At 36.4% G+C, this 25372-nt stretch overlaps 1 protein-coding gene across 1 annotated transcript; it reads left to right on the top strand.

Moving 5' to 3' along the window:
- Window positions 1–1125: 1125 nt before the first annotated feature.
- LOC127861725 (uncharacterized) lies at window positions 1126–25372 on the top strand. Its single transcript, XM_052400411.1, has 14 exons — window positions 1126–1476; window positions 1969–2134; window positions 3468–3611; window positions 16458–16596; window positions 17069–17253; window positions 17667–17821; window positions 18413–18590; window positions 19069–19157; window positions 19941–20163; window positions 20795–20955; window positions 21282–21426; window positions 22001–22171; window positions 22957–23109; window positions 25266–25372. The coding sequence occupies exons 1-14, from the start codon at window positions 1126–1128 to the stop codon at window positions 25370–25372; spliced, it is 2367 nt and encodes a 788-aa protein (XP_052256371.1).

The following is a 25372-nucleotide window of genomic DNA, read 5'->3' as shown; positions in this document are numbered from 1 at the left end:
ACAGTGTACATGTATGCTGACCTTAGCGAAAGAAGTATAGCAACGTAAAATGCATTTAGGATGTATTGTCCGAATTTCTCCCTTTGTCCGAATGTATACGGATTGACCCTAGCGGTTGAGTGCAGAAGCTCAGAGACATTAAGGAAAGACAATATTTGTGTACATACTACAGTGTACATAGACGGTGGAGGACTAAACGATATTGTTGATGGGGACGATAACCTTTTGTTCAACTCTACAGATCTGGTAGAGGTTCGACTACATAGTCGGTGAAGATAATGAAAAACAACAACATGGCCGTAAAAAACTGTTATTCTTGGCGTCTAATAAATCCCTTGCAATAGCTTAAAATAGCTTTCTATTACATAATTAACAGATCAGGAAAACACTCATACTTCCTTTGTAATGTTTATACAAAAAATCCACTTACTCTGATAAAGAACGGTGTATAGATCGTGTACTTTGTCTCACGTAGAACTTTTCGCGCTCGATTTGCGCGCTCGATCTGCGCTGTGAAATATCAAATCCGGTTACTTTGTCTATTTCCGAGAATGATCGTGAATATTTGTTGTTGTTTTTTCATTTTCTTGTTCTGGAATGTCTTGTTAACGCAAAATAATAAAAAAAAATATTTTAAAATATGTTTATAAATACCAAATATAATGTCTCACATCCACTGTGTTTCCATGTGGAAGTTGTGAGCAGCCGGTGACGTGGTCCTGCCAAGGTGTTTACTGCGATTTCTGCTATGCTTGGTATCATGCGGATTGCCAAAATTTGTCTAATAGCATGTATGATAGACTCGGAAATGATTCTCGCATTGGGGTTTGGAAGTGTCTCCAATGTGAAAACATGAACGTCACTTCACCACACACTGCAAGCATCGAATCCTTTGAAACACCAAACAAATATAACAATCTAAACAACATCTCAGTTATCACTAGTCCTATGCATTTAACTCCACCAGATGGGCATAACACTCATCCAATAACATCAACACCCAAAACAAGCAAACAAGCACCACACCAACCCAAGCAAAACACCAAAAACAAAATCAAACGCTCACTTAAGGTCCTTATTGTAAACTGCCGATCAATCGTTGATAAGAAATCTGAATATGAAAATATGGTCAACTCAACAAAGCCCGACATCATCATAGGCACAGAGTCATGGTTAAAACCTAAGCACTACGACAATGAGATTTTCAATCCTGACCTTGGTTACACCCCTTTTAGGAGAGATCGGCAGAAACAAGCAGGGGGTGGGGTATTCATTGCTGTCAAAAACTGTCTTGTAGCTCAGGAAGCCACACACCTGCATACAGACTGTGAAAACGTCTGGGTCAAGATAGATATCCAAGGCTCTAAGTCACTCCTGATTGGCTCCTACTATAAACCCAAAGAATATGACCCTCAGAGCCTGGAAGAATTCAAAAAGTCTCTCTCCACGGCTACTAAATCCAAAGCAAATGTCTGGGTTAGCGGGGACTTTAATATGCCAAAGATAAACTGGTCAAACATTGCCCCAACTGAAGACTGCAAAAATCAATCATACTACCGCGATTTTATTGATATCTTATATGATAACAACATGACTCAAATTGTCCAAGACCCTACAAGAGAAAACCATATCCTTGACCTATTTTTGACCAATAATCCCTCCATTGTCAACAGAGCTAATGTTATCCCTGGTATAAGCGACCATGATGCAGTCCTGGTCAATACAAATACATCTGCCCGCATGAGACCTCAAAAACCTAGAAAAATACATCTCTTTAAAAAAGCAAACTGGGAGAACTTTAAGGCTCACATTAATGAACTGCATAAATCTCTTACCAGGTCAAACAACTATAAGACACAATCTGTAGAAGAACTTTGGCATTCTATTTCCAGTTCCATAGAAGAATGGGTCAACACTTTTATCCCGTCAAAACAGTCATCCTCCAAAAACAAGCTCCCATGGATACAGGTCACCCTCAAACGTCTTTACAGGAAATGGGATAAATCATACAAAAAATACATGCAACACAAAACTGAAAAACACAAAGAACACTATCTTGCTCTCAAACACAAATGCAAAAAAGAAACAAGACAAGCTTACCAAAACTACCTTGCAGACATTCTCAACATCAACAGTACACCAGAACATGAACACAGCAATAACAGACCAAACACCAAAAAACTATACTCATTACTCAAACATGCAAAGCAAGACTCCACTGGCATTGACTCACTCAAGAAAAACAATAAACTGCACACATCTGACCAAGACAAAGCCACAGCACTTAATGAACAATTTCAGTCTGTATTCATTTCTAAATCTCCTATCTCGCTCAAATCCCTGGCCGAAATGAAGGTACAGGACAACGCAGATACAGGAAGAGATACTCCAAATGAAACGTTTAGCCCTCATAACCCCATGCCTGACATTGAACTCTCCATTAATGGTATCGAAAAACTCCTGAAAAATCTCAATCCTCACAAAGCTTCAGGGCCTGACCAAATTAGACCAATAGTCTTTAAAATGCTCAGTAAAGAACTTGCCCCAATCCTGTTAGAGCTATTCAAAAAGTCACTGCAGCATGGCTCCCTCCCTGAATTATGGAAAATGGCAAATGTGGCCCCAGTCTACAAAAAAGGCTCAAGGTCAGACCCAGCCAACTACCGCTCTATCTCTCTAACCTGTATCCTGTGTAAAACCCTGGAACACATAGTCTCATCAAGCATCACTAAGCACTTCACAAAATCTAATCTGTTCTATGAACTGCAGCACGGGTTTCGAGAAAAGAGGTCATGTCAATCCCAACTCCTAATGCTCATTGATGATATTCTTCAGGCTGTAAACCTAAGAAGCCAAGTTGACCTCATACTACTTGACTTCTCAAAGGCTTTCGATATGGTCAATCACGAAAAACTACTTTATAAGCTGCACTACTACGGAATCAGAGGCCATACTCTTAAGTGGATAAAAAGTTTCCTCGACAATAGGTCACAATCTGTAGTTGTCAATGGCTACACCTCCAGTACCATCCCCGTCAGTTCCGGTGTACCCCAGGGTTCGGTCCTCGGACCTCTCTTATTCCTCTTCTATATAAATGACCTTCCTGAATATGTCCGCGCCTCTAAAGTCAGACTTTTTGCTGATGATACTGCCATCTATCTCTCCCTCACCGTTGCCTCTCACTCTAGCCTACTCCAACAAGACCTACAACAACTTGAACAATGGGAAACAAACTGGGACATGCAATTTAATCCATCAAAATGTCAAGTCATCCAAATCACAAAACGCAAAACAATCATACCAACACAATATCTCTTACGCCATTCTAGAATCTGTCCCCTCTGCTAAATATCTCGGCGTCACTATATCTCACGACCTTTCCTTCAACACACACATTGACAACATCACACAAAAAGCAAATCAAACACTAGGCTTTCTCAGAAGCAACCTCAAAGTGCATTCCACAGAACTCAAATCCACCGCATACAAGACACTGGTCAGACCCCAGCTGGAGTACAGCTCCTCCGTGTGGTCCCCGCATGCAGCAACCTGCATTGAACAGCTAGAGTCGGTTCAGCGTAGGGCTGCCCGCTGGGCCAAACATGATTTCAGTAGGCTGTCCAGTGTCACAGACATGCTAATTTCATTAAACTGGCGACGCCTTGACCTCCGCCGTATTGACCAGCGCCTGGTTATGTTTCACAACATATATATATATAGAGTGATGCTCTGTATTTACAAGGGGGGTTATTGAGATCTGCGAATAACTACTTTTATTGTGCATGAATAAAGTGGTAAATCGGAGTTTTGGGAATTTGATTTTTGGCAGCCAGCCAATTCGGATAGGCTCAAAAAATCATTGCTATGGACTTTGGGCTTTGCCCCAGGCCAAAAATGGATCGTTATTTTGGTCACACAAGTTGTGTATTATAAAAGAGAATTATATTGTTCATGCTATATCTGGTAGATAATGAATATAGGCAATATAAACTGTTTTATTCCGACGTCTACGGAGTCGACACTAAGCACCGAATGAAAAAACCACCTTAAATTCAAAAAGGTTTCATCATTTAAATTAAATAAAAACTATATTATTTGTTCAAAACGTAAAGGCAATAATGTTTTCACATATCGCTAAGAAATGGCGTTGAAACACCTTTTCCCGTTGTAAAATTTGTCAAAACTATTGATTGTAAATAATTACAACTTACAAAGAACGTATTTTCCATGTATCGTTGAAGAATATGGATCAAGAAATCTTAAATTAAAAAAAGGTAAATGGACTGGGTGTATTTAATGCGCGTTTCTATGTCCGTTTTAATTTTTCAAATAGCGCATACAGTTAATATTGTGTAAAGCGAAAACGGGAATTTGAAATTAAGTGGGTCTGTAGTGGGAGCACACGATACCCATACATTGGGTATTTTCCATTTATTGATGTCGACCAATTAGGCACATGACGAAAACACATATACAACGACAATGACAGTTATTGTAACAAACAGAAAAACATGTGGTACGATGAAATATGAATAAAATTGATATCATGGTAAATTAATACACATTTAATAATACAATACAATAAAAGATCCAACAATATGGACACTATTTCGCACACCATTTATATTTTGATGGATAACTATTGCATAATTCTACATGGGTTAATTCTCAGTGGAGAGAGGACATAATTCCCACAAAAAGTAAAGGCCAATTGTGTGTAAATGGAGATAATAAATTAACCTGTTTAACAGACATGTGTGTTCTATAAAAGATTACTAAGTATAACAACGTGATTGTGTATTCATAGCGCGAATGATGTTGAGATAATTTTACCTTTTTACCAAATAAACCGTTACACACAAAATGCAAACGTAATTGGTGGCTTTTGTGGGTATATAAATGTGGCGGACTGTATAGGTCCTACCTGTTTTTATGGCGACATAAAACAAAAAGATGGTATCATAGATGAGAATCGGGATCTAGTTTATGCTTAGAAATCAGGTAAAGACTGTAGATATGTGTGATAAATAATGTGTTTTGACACTCGGCTCGCGGGTGTAAATATAAGAATCCATTAACGCATTAAAACTTTCTACTTAATTGTTGTATTAGGGTAACTTCTGTCCATTGTTGTTATTTTCTGTGATAATCTGATTCTCTTCGGGACGCAAATTGACACTTGCCTAGTTTAACGGCATTTTTGAATTCAAAAATATTTTGGTATATGCAAAGGAGGTATTATCATGTATGTTAGAAAACTCCTGGTTATTATTATTCAGGATTTATTGAAATATGGCTATTTGAAGTCGACGATGCAGGGATTTGTCCCATATTTAGCACTTTATTTCAAAATTTCTTTAAAGGTGTGCCAGTGAAAAAGTTTTGGCACCGAAAATGATATAAACATATATCCCCCAAATAATACGCCAGGGCTTCTTAAAAAAATTAGTATTGGTGGAGAAATTCGACTTTGCATTCAACATTTGCATTCTTGTTCCGTGCACTGAGAATTTATGTAGAAGCTAATAAAGTACTTAAGAGGAAGTCAGATGCTGACGCTTTTCTAAGGAAACCAAACGATAATACAACCACCGTCTCAGCGATTCGAGCATATAAATCTGCGAAGAATACTGTTACTTCTATTTCGCATGCGTCATATTTTCCATTTAATTCATAGACATCTTTAGCACAAAGGACACCTTCCAAACCAACAATGATAATCAAAACGACGATGTTGGAAGCACCAATCCCGCGTTCGACTCATTTGGAGACTATTCCTTAAATTTGAGCTTTGATAGCAGCGTATTTAACCTTCTGAAATAGCAGTTGTACTTTTAAAGAAAAACTTTTTCCTGGTTTTACATAACGTCGCCAAAGACTCACACTTGTTTGTGAACAGATTATACATTTTTGTCTTGACAAGAAAAGACCTGGCATGGGCTAATTCCAATTTTACACTGTCAACAATGTTTAAGTAATTAATTTTCAAAATGGCTTCTAATTGTGTAATAGGTGTCATATTATTAGTAACCATCATTTTACTATTACGTTTTTGCCAATGAATGACCTCAAGACAGTTATCCGTTGTATTTACAACTTGAACAATGCATTATGCTAATTACATTTTCTGAGCCATGAAATTTGGTAACCAACTTTCCATGTGGAGATATCGTTACCTTTAAATCGAGTTCTGTTTTATTATTTACTGACGCCTCGCATGCTTTATGATATGGTTTTCGAAAATTAAACGTATGTCTTCTGTATTTTGTGTACGTTTGTTTATGTCGTCTGATTTACATATCGCGCACCGGACTCCCAGCAGCTCTTGTTCGTTGCCTTGAAATTCCACGAAAGAAGTATCAATATCGCGAGTGCATTTTTTAAACAAATAGTTTAGCACTTTAGCAATACACGACTCATTGTTTTTTTTAACTTTGTTACAACCAAATCAGACGGTTATTTTTTAACTTAGCATTGTGTTATTAATGCTACCATTTGTTATCTAATTTGAACATACTATTGTTGACGTATGTATTAATCAATTTCTTTCTAAGTTTCACGTAAAAATCCTAAGAATACGTATTATTTTTTCGTCGTTGAATACCAATTTGTATAGAATTGCTTCATCCATATTGAACATTTCGGTCATAGCGTGCTTGTTATCGAATCCCCAGCTACCTTCCATTATTTTTTATTTTTCTATTATATATGGTCATTTCATTTGTCCGATAATTAAAGATTTCAGAACATTTCTACTCTGCGTTAATACATGTGCAGGTTGCATTACATTTTTACTAAACAGATGATATGTCAATTCGTGGTCATTTGTTGCTTTGTTGCCATTTACAAATAGGTGGATTGAATTCAAACGTACGCAAGCAACACTACTTGTGTTTGCTGCAACCTGCTGACGTCAAAAGTGAGACATGAGTATACAAAAAAATTGTCGGTTCCTGTTTAGTAAGATGCTCTTCAAATCTGTTTTAGTTGTATTTGTAGGTTGTACAATAGTATATCGAGGTATTGCTCGGGATTGTATCAACGTGACTCAAAGTAGAAAAACTACGGTTACTGAAAATAACTTAAGCAAGCATTCAAGTATTTTGACTAAAAGGTATATGGGTAAAGGGTCGCCGCGGATATGGTGTCAGCCTAGCGAGCGGAAATCGGGTTCGTTCCCCACTGTGGTTAAATTCTTTAGATTTCCTCCATATACACCAATTACTAGTTCTATTCCGAGGAAACGGACTCGAAAGTGTTTCAAATAAACCTTAGGCTTTCGATGAAATCGAGCTAAAATAAATGAGTTTAAGCTACGCATTTTGACTCCCTGTGCTTGTATTTCGAAGTTTATACAAACGCGCACCCTTCGCGCATAAGGCTGCATTAGTTGTGGACCCAGAGTTTGTCCCAGCGCTCCTAACTAATCAATAGACTAGAATCACTAACGTTGAATTATACTCTCTAAAGAACAATAAAACAAACAAACGGTATATTTATTTCAAAAAGTGCACATTCATTTCATGTATAAATCCAAATTTAAGAACAAACGAACGAGGAGTGAAAGGCAAAAAAAGTAGTCCAAATACGTGTGGGATAAACCAAGGTGTGTGATAAACCTTATCTTTTCTTTATGGGTCATTTTGTCCTATAAAATCATTTATCTGAAGGATAATTAGTGTATTATACATCGATAACGATGCCGTATTAAAATAAACAACTGTTTTTAGCCTATCGATTGGCGAAATTAACATTTGCGACATGTAATACGACACGCATATATTGAATGCATGAGCTTTTCTAAAAATCTCATTTGGGAAACCCAATAGGAAATGCCCAAATGTGTTTGCCAATACGGTGTATCCGGCCTTCTTGTTGAAGAAATTAGCTGAAATTTCAATTGAATTTCCGCTGTCATTCATTCTTGTATTGTACTGCACAGTGGAATTAACATTGTCTTTACGAACCATAGTGGTATTAAAATAAGCATTTGCAGCAGAAAATGTAATATCCAAACAAACAGCTTCTTTACAACCGGGTCACAATTTCAAGTGTTGACAATATTGGGAAATACTCCACGTATATATTGCAATCCCTTGAACAGTAGATCAATGGTAATAACTACTGCAAATCTTTGTCTGCGGGTAACATTTTAATGTGTTGACTTTATTTGGAAATGTTCTAAATATGAACCCAGAGCCCTCGTACAGCAATCTGATGAAGACAGCTTATACACATCTGCGTCTTACAATGAATGACTTACATAGATCGTCGCTAAACTAAAAATGTAGTTTTAAAGATAGTATCAAAAAGTGTTTGATAAATTAACAATGCCCTTATTGCAAATGGAACGAACAGCGTATACAATTAAACAAAAAGAATCAACTTGCCCATGACTACGAACGTTTTCAATAGAACACATCAAAACATCAAGCTACACAGTAATTCAAAATTGTTTAAAAAAATAAAGAACCTGTCAATAATAACAAGTAGCAGACAATTTAGAAGTACTATGTAACATTTGACGAGCCAAGACGATGATATCCGTATACAGAATTTCAAAACAAACATCTCTTTGATGTATGACAGCTTTTATCAGTTCACTGACTAATGCAGGCACAGAAAGACTTTAGCTATTTAATGAACAAAAATAAAATGTGGGAGTCGGAATTTCTTATTCAAATATTCGGCCAGTTTTTTAATATTTATATCTTCGTTCACATTTTTACTCAGCAACATGTGAGGTCTTTTGTTTAGTCATAATTGCAGTAACAACTACCCGATCAAGCCTTGGTAAGTTAAAAACGGTTATAAACGTCGTCTGGAGTGTATGCATAAAGCGATTGCAATATAAGAGTATCGGACCAATTGTCCAGAAAGCATTTGTCATTATGTTCGTATTTATACTCCAGCTATTATCTGCCACACTAGCACACTGGAATAAGGGATTAAAATCGCTAGTATTTAATACACAACACACCTGTCATTACTGATGACATAAAACGACATAATTTTTTACAAAGGATCCAAAATTAATACGTATGGTCTATATTGATCGCTATGAAATATATTTTAACCTCATTCCAATGTCCAATACGTGTTTATCTCAAGTTTACACCGGGACAACCGGACTGCAAACAAAGCACGTTTCATTTATGCGATTCTTAAGAACCTGGAAAGCAGAAATACCTGCCAGAATTGATGTATTTTGTTACATAATATATAGTTCCAAGTACATTACACTCTCAATTTGTGTATATGGGTCAAAATGACGTTATATAAACATATTAAACATTAATTTACTGGTATATGTAAATACAATAATTGTACCACCTCTTCTGATGGTCAACGATGTTATTGCATTTTAACTAATAGGACGTTTTGACATGATAATATAAATAGATTTGCCTACTTTTTCCCCCAAAAGCGAACCGAGTACACTGAGCAATATGCTCACAAGAACATTCGTCCCTAACATGCTTGCAAGAAAACTGAACTGTGCACTCAAAATAGCAACACACATTCGACTGACAATTGTGTTGGATGCGTTCACATATGTTGTGTTTGCGCTTATATTATCGTCATTCTTTTCTGAAAAGTCCTTTTCTGGAAAGTCACCTTCAGTTGGCACACCAATAAACAAATTGTAAATCTCAGAAACATCGGATTCCGGTAAGATAGATTTTAATATAATTCGTTGAATAATAGCGATTAATACAGAGACCAAAGTACGTTCCAACTTTTGTTTTCTGTCGCGTTGGTCTTTGTCTAGTGCACGTGTAGCGTTGTGAATTTGGTCCGGTTTGCAGCACCAACATATAATTTTTTTTGGTCCGGAAAACGTTCCTAAATTTGCTTTGACTGAATATAAAGGTGAAATGCTTAATATCCACATCTCGTTATCGGCAGAATCCACGGCATGGACACTAAGTTCTTGTTTTTTACTAACGTTTACGTGTACACTGAATTTGACGTTAATATTTAGTTCAAAAGACATTTTTCGAAAACCTGTCTCTGTGGCATCTTTTTCAGATTTAACTCCAATGGCGCCTTCTACTTGTGATGACTTTCGTTCCCGAATCTTCTTAAATTGTTTAGAAAAATTAAATATCTTAGCCATTGCATTTTTTTCTCTACCATCTGACTTTACCCGAGAGGTGCTTTCATCAGATCCCGAAGCTTTGTTGTCTTCTCGTCTTCGATTAAAAGTATCCTGTAATCGTTTACGTACATCGGGAATCTTTTGTTGTAAATTGCTTGCACTTTCAACTGCCCAACCCCACGATTTATGTGCTCCAGATCTCACCGAACTAGTGCAGTGGTCTATACTACCTTTAAACCATTGTGGCTTACAAAGTATTTGTCTGGCTTTCTTTGATTTCTCAACAGGCCAAGTCCAGTTTGTTTTTTCATTGGATTTCAGGAAGCTATCATCGATAAAGGGAATTGTTTTCCCTTGAGTATTACATTGTTCAGACGTCACTTCGTTATTTAGTTTTGGCTTCGTTGAAGTTTTGGTCACACGACCCAATTGTGTTTGGGCAGCTGATCCCAACTGAACAATTTTCTTCCCCAGGCCACTCCGATCAAACATTCTTGCACATAGCTTAAAAAATTTCTTTGACATGTTTATATTATTATTTCTTTCATACGTCCAATGTAAATAATCTCTGTTTTCAACTTGTCACACACAAAATCTCCGACCTGAAATGTTCCAACTTCTGTTTAGTTTATGTTCCATTCATTGCACGAATATTCAAAACCTTTTATATATGAATATCGATTTTCACAAGTATAACCTGCATTCAAATTCAAAATCTATTTGTATCTTATTGTATACGTTTACATTTCCATTTACACTGTATAGGACAAATAAGTTTAAGGGCTACTTCCTCACTTTTGAGTTTTGAACATTTAATATAATGTTTTATGGGACATCTTTAATATCTAATACTGATGCCGGTTTTATTTATCGCATAATTAAAGTGTCTCTGTAAAGTATGTTTTTGAAAACACAGAAGACAGTCAATAACTTTTCTTTAGTTATTCTAAAAGACAATGTCGGGCACAACAGTTTAATGATAATCAGATTTCCGAATGGCACAGGGTTTAAGTATAATACAGCGATATAATTACTTGAACTGTGTATAACTTCATTTATGGTTATTTAAAAAAGTGTATCATCTACATATTTTTTAATCAAGTCAAGCTTTCTTAACCTAGCTATGATGAGCTATTTTGAATATTTTGATGGTATAATGATTATACGTGCATGTCCATTTTATCCACGTTTTAAACCTGTTCATTGAGTTATACGTAAAGAAAAGTTGGGTAAGATTGCGGACTTCGATGTAAAATGAAACCGCTTGTTCTTATCGTGCACTTGTTTTATTTCCAATAAAGCGTAAAAACTATTTTCAAAAATGTGCTATCTGTTATTTGCAAAATCTGTTTGGTGTTTTAAATATGTGACTTATTATTTTCACACATTGACTCTTATCAACCATCACATTATGAGTCGCGTTCATAGAAAACTGGACATAATGCTTGTGCGTAAAGTGTCATCCCATATTAGCCTGTGCAGTCCGCACAGGCTAATCAGGGACGACACTTTCCGCTTTTATAACATTTTTCGTTTAATGAAGTCTCTTAGCAAAAATCCAATTTAGGCGGGAAGTGTCGTCCCTTATTGGCCTGTGCGGACTGCACAGGCTAAAAAGGGACGACTCTTTACGCATATGCAGTATGCCCAATTTTCACAGAACAATACACATATAGTCAGAGATAATACATTGCAATAGGGATACAATTCAGAACAACCATCTAAAGAGATGCTCAATTTTGCATCGGATCAATAAAAAAGTGCAAATCACATATGAGCCTCGCATCTTAGAAAACGGGGCTTTATGCCTGTGCGTTCCAAAGTTAAGTCCTATATTAGCCGGTGCAGTCCGCATAGGCTTATCAGGGACGAGCTTTTCGCCTTAAAGAGGAGCTTCCTTTGTATCTTACACTTATCCGTAAGCCCGTCGTGGACACTTAAATTCATCAGGGCTAGGCGGGACAGTGGCTATGGCGATGGTGATATAGGGGAAGAACTTATTTGAACTTAATAAAAAATGATTTTATATATGCACTGTAACAAACATGTTGTAAAAATAATAGAAATTGCATTCATTACTTGATTAATAAAACATGTAAAATAACTGTTTGCTGAAAATGTATATCATTGAATTTTCACCTTTTAACACTACTAATTACATTTTTATAAGTTTCTATTCCTTTCCTATTTAAGCATTTCTTAAAACAAATGCACCCGAACAATGCCTCGTATATGGCAAGCATTTAATTTTGCGGAAAGTAACCAAAAACACTTCCTTGGCGGGATTAACTAATGCCCCATGTACGGCTGCCTTTAAATACACACCATGTTTTGGAACATGTATGTATACAGCGATGGCAAATCTGTTCGAGCTCAATGTACATATAGTGGTAAGTCTATGAGTGTGTGTGAAAATGTAAACATTTGAGCCTTGTTCTGGGAAAATCGGGCTTATTGCATTTAATGTTAAGTGCAAGATTAGTCCAATATCGTGCAGTTCGCAAAGGATAATCTCGGACAACTCTTTTTGCCTCAACTGGATTTTTACAAAGAAGAGACTTACTTCGAACAAATAAAAACATAAAAGCGGACAATGTCGCCTCTGTGGACTGCACTTTACACATATGCATTAAGTCCAGTTTTCTCAGAACGAGGCTTATTTGAATGGCTATAACCAGTAGATCATTACTAGCCTTGTTCGAATTGCATTAATAAACGAAAACATCGTATGAATATGAAACATACATATTACGTGTCATGTTAACCCGTTTATGCCTAGTGTGTAGAGTGTAGAAAAAAATGCCTTGGAAAACAGCGTAGACCCAGATGAGACGCCTCGTGATGCGATGTCTCATCAGGGTCTGCGCTGTTTGCTGAAAGGAATTTCTGTAAGAAATATTTTAAATATAGAAATAAATATACTAGACATCCCTAATTTTGGAAATAAATTGATCCAATTTAGAAGGATGGGATAGTCCACTAGGTATTAATGGGTTAATAAAAATGATTTGCAATCATTTTCTACATGCAGAAAGCTGCAGCAGATACATATAAAAATATCCGTGAATATGTAAAGGCTTCACTTCTTCAATTCTGTTTATCAATGAATACCTTTCAACTGAAATCCAAAACTGTAAGATGAGTATGATTTGGATGTTCTGATCGCGTGTTTTCATCAATAACTGTGTCACATGAATACTGAGATCGCGTCGATATAAAAGGAAGTTTTTAAAAGTATCATGTCAGGCAATCTACCTGCGCTTCCTTGCAATTGTTTCATAATGGGCGTGTTAGATCAAAATAGTGATGTAAGAAAATATGGTTCATTGCAAGTTTTGTTTGGTTAAGTAGTATTGGAGCCTCTTTGAGTCACCGACTTTAAAAGTTTTGTTTTCATTTATACAATTAGTTAAGATAAGCATAGTCATTTTAAGAACTAAGTAATAACTCGGAAAAACTCATTTATAAATTAATTTTAAACCTGTCCATTTTAGCTCGATTTTATAGAAAGCCTAAGACTTATTTGAAACGCTCTCCAGTCCGTTTTCTGGGACTATGGGGAGATCTAAAGAAATCTCCCACGGTCGGGATGTATACTTCTAGTAACAATGACAATGTTTCTTATTATAAATGTGTCTAAGTAAGCCCTAATGTCTTCTGATTATGACTTGCTTTCTTCTATATTGGACTTAAACGAAGCAGATTCGCGGGTCAAAGCCAACGATTCCAAATTCCTGAAAGGGTGTGTGCGTAGTTTCTTGAATTTTCGAAAAGGAATATGTCTTTAAACTCTTGATCCACTTCTAACTTTAAACATGTATTATATATAACGGAAAGTAAGTGGTTAAACATTTGTTACTTCTGGGATTTGTATTTTCTATCCAGTAAATTACTAACATTTGTTGTCAATGTGGTTTATATTTAAGAAATGCATGATTCAGTATTTTAGTCAATATTATATTTATTCTAATACATCTTCTATTAGATAAACTTCTACATTTCTTACATATTAATGCGTCAGTAAGTTTTACTTTTTGTAAACTGATTTATCCTGACCAGAACCACCACAAAATTCAATAGGTTATTTTTAATTTTGAACTGTCGAACGACCTTAAAATGCCACGTGTTTCTTTATTTATCTTAAATACCCGAAATTCCACGGATTTGAATGCTTTTGACGGGTTAAAGCTTAAATCTTTAGAACAACAGTCAAGCGTATAGTCGATTGGTCGTTTAACACACGCGTCTTAAGTTGAAGTATTGATTAGTATTAGTTTCAGTTTGAAATAACTTCGAAGTACCCGGTAGTATTGTTTTGTTATGTAGAGTGAGGCACGAGAGGAATTTTTAGCGTTAATGTTGTTTCTAATTTATCATTATATTTCGTTTTCGTCAAGTACACAATACACAGTAAAATTACACCGAAATAATTATATCGTTTTTAATGAAAAAGCTTATTGTTAACAATACGATATAAAGATAACGAAAACAGTGCAAATATTTGGGATTGGTACGTCATTTTCTGAAAATGAAGGGTATGTACTTTATATTTAGTACGTATTGGTTCTGCTTTGTAAAGAAGCGCTATTTTGTAATGAAAAAAAAAACCTTGTAAATGCTTGTTAATTTAAAGCGTTTTACTCGATTATAATGCGCTAATACGTGATCGCTTTACTTTCTATTGGCAATGTGAATGCAAGCACGCGTTGTAAAGTCAAATAGTGTTTTGAGTAAGAGGGAACCCTCGAATTATTTTCTTAATTTACATACTTGCTATTGAATCTAACACATGCTGCTAGAAAGAAGCGGTCTTAATATATTTACAGGGCTCCAGATAAGGGGCGTATTTGCGTAAATACGCATCAGTTTTCCCGAAAAACGCTTTAAAAATATTACCAGAGCGTACCGATACGCTCTGAAAATATCGGTTACGCATTTAACTGTATTTAAATGCGTCACGCGAAAACACGGAACTTGTGGAATATTCCAACCAATACCATTCATAAACAAATATGTCGTCACCATTCTGCCGTTTTATTTTGGATAAATTGATTGTTAATTGCATTGATTCGAGTAAGAAAGCTTATGTTTTGAGTGGTTCTTAAGCCGTTACCTCTCATTACCCTTTCAGATTTTGAAATACCCTCACACAAAATTCTAAAGGGGTAAAATACCTCCAGCTTAAAAAAAAAACAGGGGGTGAAATACCCCACTGCCCAAAAAATTATCTGGAGCCCTGCGGTCTTATATCTTTAATTCCGAAAAAGATACATTCAATATGTTGAATTATCCACTCTCATAGAAAGTTGAGCATGAATATTCTTATATTACTATTAAATATTGAATAATACAATTTCGCAAGAATATTCTTATAATAATATTGCAAAATGAGTTATAAAGGTATGCATGAATCTTATAGTACGTGTATTGCACACTTAATAATGATATTTCGCGTAAATATTCTTATAATAATGTTGCACACTGAGTATTAAAGTTGTGCGTAAATTTTCCTATATTAAATTAATAAAGAACACGGAATTATAAGGATGTACTTGAACATTCACATATTAGTATTGCACTCTGCGGAATAAAGTTGTTGTGAATATTCTAATATTAGTTTTTTACAATCAAAGCAGCATCCTAGTTTGGCAATCCACGACGATATTTTGCATTTGAGAACACGTTACAATAAACAACTTACACATGCCAATTATTTCCAAGCAGTGAATACGCGTCGTTGCATTTGAAAAATATGCTATGCCCTTCTATTTTCAGCCGGAGTGCGCTGCGATGACTTCACTTCTAAAATACAAATGGGTAGTTCCATGCATTCACAATGCAGGCTGCAAGCTATATAATCTTCGTAGGGCTTATGCTAGCAAGCCTGTTAAAAGGTGTGACAAGCTTTGTTAATTTGAGACAATAACACTACTGCATAGTTTTGATTTCACAAATTATTGTTATATATTTTAAGCGGCAAACACAGCCAAACGTTTAATAATTCAGTTATCGACACTTGGACAAAAAGCCACAAATTGTTTACAGAAAATAGAAGTTAAGTTCTATGAAATACGTTTAGTGTTTACATACATTTATACGTAGCATCACATATAAGAACGCTTTAAAATGATGTGAATCGGACGTCCGAAAGCTTGACAATGTTTCCGCTAAATGCCTTGACGTCATACCAAATTGATTGAAATTGCGTCATAACACTGTCTTACTGGGAGAAAATAATCAATTTAAGGCATTCGAGTTTATTTGATTTAGAGCTTTCTTGTTATAAAGGACCAGTCCTGGAAATAAATATTTTCATTTTTATTCAAGGCCTTATTTTTCCGTCTTTTTATTGTAGGGCTGTGTGGGTCCGAGCTTTCCTGCGTCATTAACTACAAGTCATGGCTAGTGCCCCGTGATATCAACCTACGGTGGACGATAAAGGACCTTGACACAGATGCGTCAGCGCCTGATTCATTCCACGTCATAGCGAACTGGTAAGTCGACTTTCAAGACGTGTCGGAGCTATATATTTCATTAGATATAGAAAATCAATACCAAGCCAGATACTCACGAATCTCGAAAAGTCGCAATGGAATAGTGAATATGGTGTTCGTCTTGTGAATGAACGGTTCCTTGTTCGATCCCGACACTGGCGGCGTTCTCAGGATCATTTAATAGACAAAGAATTTTTAGCTTTCGGCTTTCGACGATATCTGACTAAAATTGCTTTTATTATAAATGAAAACATGTACTTTTTTGTACATAAAAGCATATACATAAGATGATTGTTTATAGTTTATGCCTTTCTTATGATAAACTTTATAATCGAATGTTACATGCCTAGGTAGTTTAAAGCCTGTCAATTATATGAAAAACAATAATGTTTTTCATATAAACAAAACAATAATGATACCCGTAGGGTACCATTATTGTTTTTCATATAAACGGCCTTTATATCTGACATAGGACCAGTGATGGTTTCTGGGGCATATTTCAAAACGTCACGCCTACTTCATGTGCATGCGCATACAACCCGGCGTTGGGAGACTGTCTTGATTTCCGGGAACCATTCATCCTGCACGTGCACGTAATGCTGAAAAACCAGACGACAATATTTGAGGAGCAATGGCAGATCGATCCGATTGATTGTGGTTGGTCACACCAATATTACGGGTTATATTATTTTGATGACATAAATTATAAGCGATTTAAAACGGTGTTAGATATGTTAAGTGTTCGTACCGATACATGTTTTATTTGAAAAATATAATTATACAATATATAGCATAGTAGTTAACTTAATAGCAAAATATTTGCTAAACACATATGTTAAGCGTTATACGTTGAGTAGGTGATAAGTGTCGTGGTTTTTCGTGGCTTAATGTGCAGTTAACATAAAAAACACTTAAATTTAAAGACATAAAACATAATAACAACGAACTTGAAATAATTAAAAGCGAATATGTATGTGCATAATTACAATGTACTACTTAAAAAAAATGCAAATATTGTGTTTAATATATCAATTACATAAATAAATATAGTTATGATATAAATATTCTAGAGAAGCCACCCGCTGTTGGTGAGGTTAACGTCACCGTATTAAACAATCACAGCGTTAACGTAAGCGTAACGTGGTCACGTCAGCTGCCTATTCCTAGAGCGACGGAGGCAAAATATTACTTCATGTACAGAAAGAATGGGTTAAAAGACTGGAAAGTAAGTGTAACGCTATTGTAACACATTGAAGGCATAATGTATTTTGACCAGTTTAACGACAGGTAAAACCAAAGTTGGTCGCCGAAAAGTTTAGTCTCGTTTTGGACTAATGGGCCTAACGCATGTGCTTAAAGTGTTGTCCCTGATTAGCCTGTGAAGTCCGCACAGGCTTATCCGGGAGACACTTTCCCTATTTGTTGATTATTTCGTATACAGAAAGTCTATTCCAAACGATCGTATAAAGAAAGTCTCTTCCAAACGATTTCAAGTCTAGGCGGAATGTGTTGTCCCTAATTGCCAATTTGTTTCTGGGACGACGCTTTACGCATATGCATTAAGTCCATAGAAAACCATTACTGAATTAACGGACATACCTTGTGTGAACTGGTTATTGGACCTGATAATAAATCCCGGATCGGTACGTCATCTGTCATTTATATATTTGCATAGTAGTATATATAGAACCTTAAAATATCAAAAATGTCATGCATGATTTTGTTAAACGAACCGACAAGTAGGAATGACACATATAATATTATGTTTTTCATACCTTACTATTAGCATAATTATGTATTTGTTATTTTTATATAGGAAGTTCAAAACAACGTATCAAGGTCGACAACCGGTATAAGCACCGTTGTTGTAGGATTGTCTCCCTTCACAAAATACGAATTCACGGTGACATGTCGAAAACTTAACCTTACCGGAAGTCTCTATGGTCACCCTAGCGACATCATCAGCGTGAATGAGGCGAGAACGGACGAAGCACGTAAGGGCTAAAACTTACGTTAGTTTCGGCAAATGTATTCGTTTCATGAAACAACATAATGCAAAACATATTTTTTACAATTTACATAATCAAGTTTGGATATGGATTGTAAAACAGATATTTATATATGTGTGCTTATATCACTTTATCAAAATACAAAATGAAGTCACTGAGCGTTTAGGGTGTTTGTGACTGGGTTTGCAGTAAAACGATTCAATTATGCAACCATGTCTTCCTGATCGTCACTGTAAGATTTATTTCCAGTAAATAACCTGCTAATTCCGTAACTTTCAACACTCATATGCTACATTACAAAACCCAATAAATAAGTTATAAACACATGCCTATATAACAAAGTCATGCGTTTACTATTTTGTTTGAAACAAATCCTATTGTTTCAGCAGAAAAGTTTACATGTAAGTTGTGAGATTGTCCATCAAGATTACACACCTTGTTTACGTCTTCATCTTGATTGCAGCTCCGTCAATGGCGCCAGAGTTATGTCGCGATTGTTTCTCAATTGTACACAGCGACAGACGCTTATGCAACGTGATACTTTATTGGAAGGTATTTGTTTCATGATAAATACGGTCCTCGATCTGGAAAAATTGTGCTTAATGCATTTTCGTAAAGTGTCATCCCAAATTAGCCTGTGAAGTCCGCACAAGCTTTTTAGGGACAACACTTTCCGCATAGACTAGTGTTTTATTAAGACGACACTTTCCTTTAAAAAAATCCATAAAAGCGGAAAGTGTGGTCCCTGATTATTTTATGCGGACTGCAAAAGCTAATCTGAGACGACACTTTACGTTCATTAATTAATCACCGTACTTCCCAGAGCACGGCTCATATATATAAACTCATCGTAAGCAATTGGCTTGGTTTATTTGAAAAAGTTAATGGTTTTAACAACTATCGCATTTCAAGTGTTTTTCGCTGCCGAACATTATGATTAAAATCAGCTTTAGAAATGCGATACACGCTGCATTAGGGTTAGGGTTAGTTTAAGGATTAAATCTACGTGTCGGTTAAAAGTAAATGGTTTTGAAATCAGACTCGATTGACTGCCAACTTTAATTTTAAGTAGCTTTTGTTATTACTCATACCCTCAAGTCGAAGTATGCGGAAAAAATTGTATAATGGCAAAATAGCTGCAAAAATGAAAAGTATAATACGGTACACATAATAGCGTAGTTTAGCGGAATATAAGCCATGTCAATATATATCCAGAATATATAATATATGTATAGACAAGTACGTTTTACCTTTACACTATGAGAAATAGTATAACATAGTTTAAAAATAAAAATGAAATCAGAAGCAAACATATACTCTGAGCCCTATTTGCAGGATATACCGATAGAGGCAAAGAATGGTCTTATTCAGCAATTCAATTTGGAGGTCTCGAATATTACTAGTTCCGCATCCACGTTTTCCTCGAAATACTCGGTCCCAGGTAACGTGTTTCGCTACCACGTGACATTGCCGTGCAGGCAGCTGTATACGGTTAACTTACAAGCAGGAAACTCCGCGGGTTGGTCGGATGAATCTTCCATTGACATAAACACTTCAGGTAATATTGCAGAATAAAAAGTTAAAACCGGTGATTCGAGCTTTGGGAAAACAGGGCTTAATGCATGTGCGTCAAGATACGTCCAAGAGTGGCCTGTGCAGTCCGCACGTGTTTATAAGGAAATAAACTTTTCGCTGTTATGATATAACTCGGTTAAATAATGTATATTCATAGCGAAAATCTAGTTAAGGCGGAAAGTATCGTCCCTCATTAGAATATACGGAACTCACATGCTTATCTGGGACGAACCTGTCCGCGCATGCGTTAAGCCCCGTCTTTTCCAGAGAGAGGCTCATTTTTTTTATTTGAATTTCATTTAGTTTTTGTATTCATTGACGGTTATATGCTTAGAAGAAAGGATCAATATACGAGTGTCTTTTAATAAGTTAATTATACATGGCCGACATTTCATTGTAAGATCATACGTAATCTCAAAAATAACACGCATTTGGTTAAGTACATGTGTATACCTAAGTATAATAAATGCGTATATTTCACCGAAGTCAGGGAGAGCATTGCGCATACTAAAATAAGATGAATATAAGTGGCCAGAGGCGCCAATAGCCTTTCAAGTTATGGTAATATCCTTCCATAGTATTCAGACGATTTTTTATCGTTTACATTTTCGAAGATTCTCCTATCAGCGAGGTTATCCCGGAAGTGAACCGTGACGTAAACTCAAGTCTCAGCGTGTCATGGACAGGACCACACTTGGTGACAGACACGCGACATGCAGCTGACTCTCGTGCTAGTGTTTATTGGTGCTTCAAGGATGCTTCTGGCGAATGTGATGTAAGTGATTCGGTGTTGTTATCAATGCGTTGACTTAAAATGGAAGCATTCTCGCATATTCGTAATCGTTAAACGTCATTACTGAAATGAAGGCTATCCGCGAGAAAAATATTGCAAGTAATTAATAAGGATGTTCAATATACATGTATATGAAATGTGGCGTGTTTACAGCAATGAATATGAACTGTTGGTTTTTGCACATCAGTATATATGAACTGTTTGTGTTTTTACAGCAAAATATATGAACTGTTGGTGTTTTTACAGCAGTGCATATGAACTATTGTTGTTTTTACAGCAATTTAGATGAACCATTGGTGTCTTTACAGCAATCTTCGCCTATTGTGACTGTACCAAGCACCCATCTTAGTCTGCATCTCTCCTCGGACCACCCAATAGGCCGCTACCGGGTCGGCGTGGCGTATGACACAGGCGGCATAGTGTGGGCAAAGTGCATTTATTATAAACCAGAGGGTATATCTATACGTTTTTAATTAGTTTGATATAAATAAGAATTACAATGTGTTTACTGCATTTTGCGTAAAAACGAAAGTTGCATTGGATTTATAGATGGAAACGAATGTTTTGTCCATTTCATTAAAAATGACTATTGATCAATGCACCATTATTATTTAATGCACTTACATTTTGGGGAATATATTTTTCAACAAATATCAGCTACATGTATATGTTAACTATTCTTCAATTGTTTTCAGGTAAGACATTTGAATCATGTGGTTTAAATTTATCACACAATTAAGTTGAATATAGGGTATCCTCCATTTGGGAAAACGAGTTCTAATGCACGAGGATTAAATGTCGTCCAAGATTAGATTGAGCCGTCCACAGAGGCTAATTAAGGACGACACTTGTATTTAATGTTTCGTTTAAAAAAAGTTTTCTTTTCACAAACATATAGTCTAATTGGAAACAATCGTCTCTGCGTTGCCTGTTCGGGCCAACTTTACGAACATGCCTTAAGTCCGCTTTTCACAGAGCGAGGCTAATATTAACTAGAGTCTTTATGCATAAGCGTTTCTTAATATAGCTGTTACAAAACTGTCAATGGCGCTGACCGTGACGTCAGATGGAATGCCTTCACGAACGCTTCTCGTGCAATGGACCACGCCATCGTGCGGCCAGGTGGAACCAGTATACTACATATCAGAGTTCGTGCTTACGTACTGCCAACGTTCGGAACAGGATGCTAATTGCACAGGTATGTTGCTATTGTCGTATCGGTTGACACTGTTTTAAAAGGACAAGAATTTAGTGCATAGCTCCCAGAAACATTATCAGGAGAGAAGATCTTTTTAATGCACGCTAGTAATTTATTTATTGCAATTGGATCATTACCCATGTAATGCAGGATAAATCATACAACATGGCATAAATTTTTTAAAGGGTATGGTTTAAACCGGTTAAAAAACTGCTTCAAAGGGTCAATGAGAAGTATCGGGGTTTAAACCGGTTGAAAAACGATTTGAACCTCATACTTCACAAACAGTGAATCAGAAAAAAATTAAAGTAAATATAATGTGTCCCTTTTTTGCTAACGGCACTCTGATATGCTCTCATGATAAATAACTCATAAGCCAGTTGCGAATTCTGCATTTACATTTTAAAAGCACTTGTTTACGAACCCTAATTGATGTGTGCGTTTTTCTTGATGCGGTGTCGTGGACAACAAAGCAATGAGACGTATCATTCAAAACCTTATTTGAAATGTGTCAAAATTGATTAGCACAAAACTGTTGCATCTGATAAGCGTTTGTGTCGCGTTCTGGAAAAACTGGGCTTAATGTACCGGTATGTGTGAAAAGTGTCGTCCAAGATTAGCCTGTGCGTTGTGCATAGGGTCCTCAGGGACGAAACGTTTAAAGGAAGTATCTCGCGGACGGAACTTAAGGCGGAAAGTGTCGTCCCTGCAGACTGCACAGGCTAATATGGGACGACACGTTACACACATGCATTGAGGTAGTTCTCCTATTCGTTTTATTTCAGGTCTCGGGACGTCCGTCAAGCTCAGCAACACGCTGACCTCCTATGTGTTAGAAGCACTCAACCAACATAACATATATTTGATAACGATGCAGTCACGTGACCGGAACGGTGTTCTGCGCATGCTTGCGTCTGCTAACGGCTCTTGTGCCCCAGGTACCTGTGCTTCCATATAGAGAAGTTGTATGCATAGAAAAAATCCTAAATGGTGTTATAAGATGTTTCTACGGTGGCATAGAGGTGACCTACACTATTTTTTTTAAATTGCACTCCTCTTTTTTTCTATCTCGTGGCAACGAGTTATGCCACCGTATGTTTCTGTCTTAAGCTTCTGATTGTAAACGCTGTTCAAATAGAAATATTGGTTTGGCTTGAATACATTTTTTAACGAAACATGTCAACAAAATACTCGCAGTAAGACTGTAGACTAATTTGGGCAGCATGTTTATTTAAGCACTTTGAGCACTTGGAAAACCGGACTCGATGAATGTGGGTAAAGTGCAGTCCTCACAGGCTGATCACAGGCTGATAATTAACGGCACGTTCCATATTTATTATTTTTTCATAAAAAGGATGTCTCTTCTAATTGAAAACTCCGTCTAGCGAAAGTGTATTTCCTGATGAGCCTGTGCTGACTTCACCTTGCTTCGAACTCGGGTGAAATAATATATGAGCCGCGCTCTGAGAAAGGGGGTTATATTCATGTGCGTAAAGTATCGTCCCAGATTAGCTTGTGCAGTCCGCACAGGCTAATCAGGGAGGACACTTTCTTCCTTAACTTGATTTTTGCTAAGAATATACTTTCTTGAAACGAAAAATATCATAAAAGCGGAAAGTGTCGACCCTGATTAGCCTGTGTGGAATGCACATGCTAATCTGAGACGACACTTTACGCACATGCATCAAACCCCTTTTACACAGAGCACGGTCCATTTTAAAAGCGTTACAGCGCATTATTACATTTCCTGTAAAGATTGATGATGATCTTTAAACGGTAATATGTTTTCTTATTTAGTGTTATTTCACTAAGGTGAATACAATGTATACTACCTTTTGGGTAAGATTTTGTTGGTCGTTTGTCTAATCTGTAGACATATATCTTGCATGATTTGATGTCCCATTCAATAAACCAATAGTACGCGTTTTTGCGCTATCTAGTTTAAATCATACTGGTTTGGGGCTTATCGGTTACAAATGTGAACATAAATAAGGCCCATATCCGTAATATCTATATGCACATGACATGAATTATCGCTGTCGTATTCACTTCTTCTGTCAATAGTGTTTTGTAAACCACGGATGTTATTTCTGGTCGTTGTTATAAACATTCGATTGAGAGATTATAATGAGTCTCGCTTTGGGAAAACGGGGCTTAATGCATGTGCGTTCAGACACACATTATTTTAAGCGTTTGCTATCTTTGTTGTGATGGATATGCGAAAAATGGAGATTTATTAAAAGCATAAGCTTATGATATATAGTGAATAAGGTGTTGGACATATTTCATGCTACTGAAACTCAGTTTTATTTGTGAGCGTTATCTCACAAATAATGTAGAGGCAATTTTGCAAGTCAGTCTGCGTTAAGTACGCTAGGAACCGTAACCGCTGCCTGTATGGATAACTGCAGTAAAATTAAGCAGACGACGAATGCTAGGAGCGTCTGCTCTAACCACCGCATCTGCCTGTTTATAGTTCCCACTGGTACACTACATAGTGTGTATGTATTCAAAAGTATTTAACAGCTTGTAAGACAACGTTGGCCGGTATAGTGTTTATCATTGAAAACTGTACATATTGGCTGTTTTCGGGGAAAACGGGGCTTAATGCATGTCAAATAAGATTAGCCTGTGCACACTGATTAGCCTGTGGCAAATTTCTAGTTGTGTGGTGCTTTTCGTTTAAAGAGAGTTTCTGGTACTGAGATGACAATTAATGCATATGCATAAAGCCCTGTTTTCCTAAAATGAAGCATTAATTATTTTTTTATTAATGATTTGAAAAAAACAAAACATCTCGACCTGTGCTTTAAAGACCCACTCTTTATAAATTTGAATGGGTTGTGGTCATTTCAAACTTGCGATATAAAAAGCTATAACATAATTTTGAAAACTGAGCTGCGTCTATGATTATACAACAGCGAACAAATTAAGTGCATTCAGCGCTTTGATTATAAATATTAATCTGTTTTACAGTGCGGCAGCTAATTTACTCGCTGTTGAGCATCTTTGTTATTGAAACGCAACTTCTGACAAGAGACATTGGTGTTTAGATGTCATTGTAATTGTTGCTATGGCAACATTTTATTTTCAGACACTCCAGATGCTCGAGTCGCGATGTGGATAGGAGTTGCAGCAAGTGTCCTTCTAACGCTGTGCGTTGGACTGATCGTGGTTAAACGTGTTCGAATAATAATGTGA

This window comes from Dreissena polymorpha, chromosome 16 (genome assembly GCF_020536995.1).
Source record: "Dreissena polymorpha isolate Duluth1 chromosome 16, UMN_Dpol_1.0, whole genome shotgun sequence".
NCBI classification, from domain to species: Eukaryota; Metazoa; Mollusca; class Bivalvia; order Myida; family Dreissenidae; genus Dreissena; species Dreissena polymorpha.
This window is presented reverse-complemented; position numbering and strand designations above follow the sequence as displayed.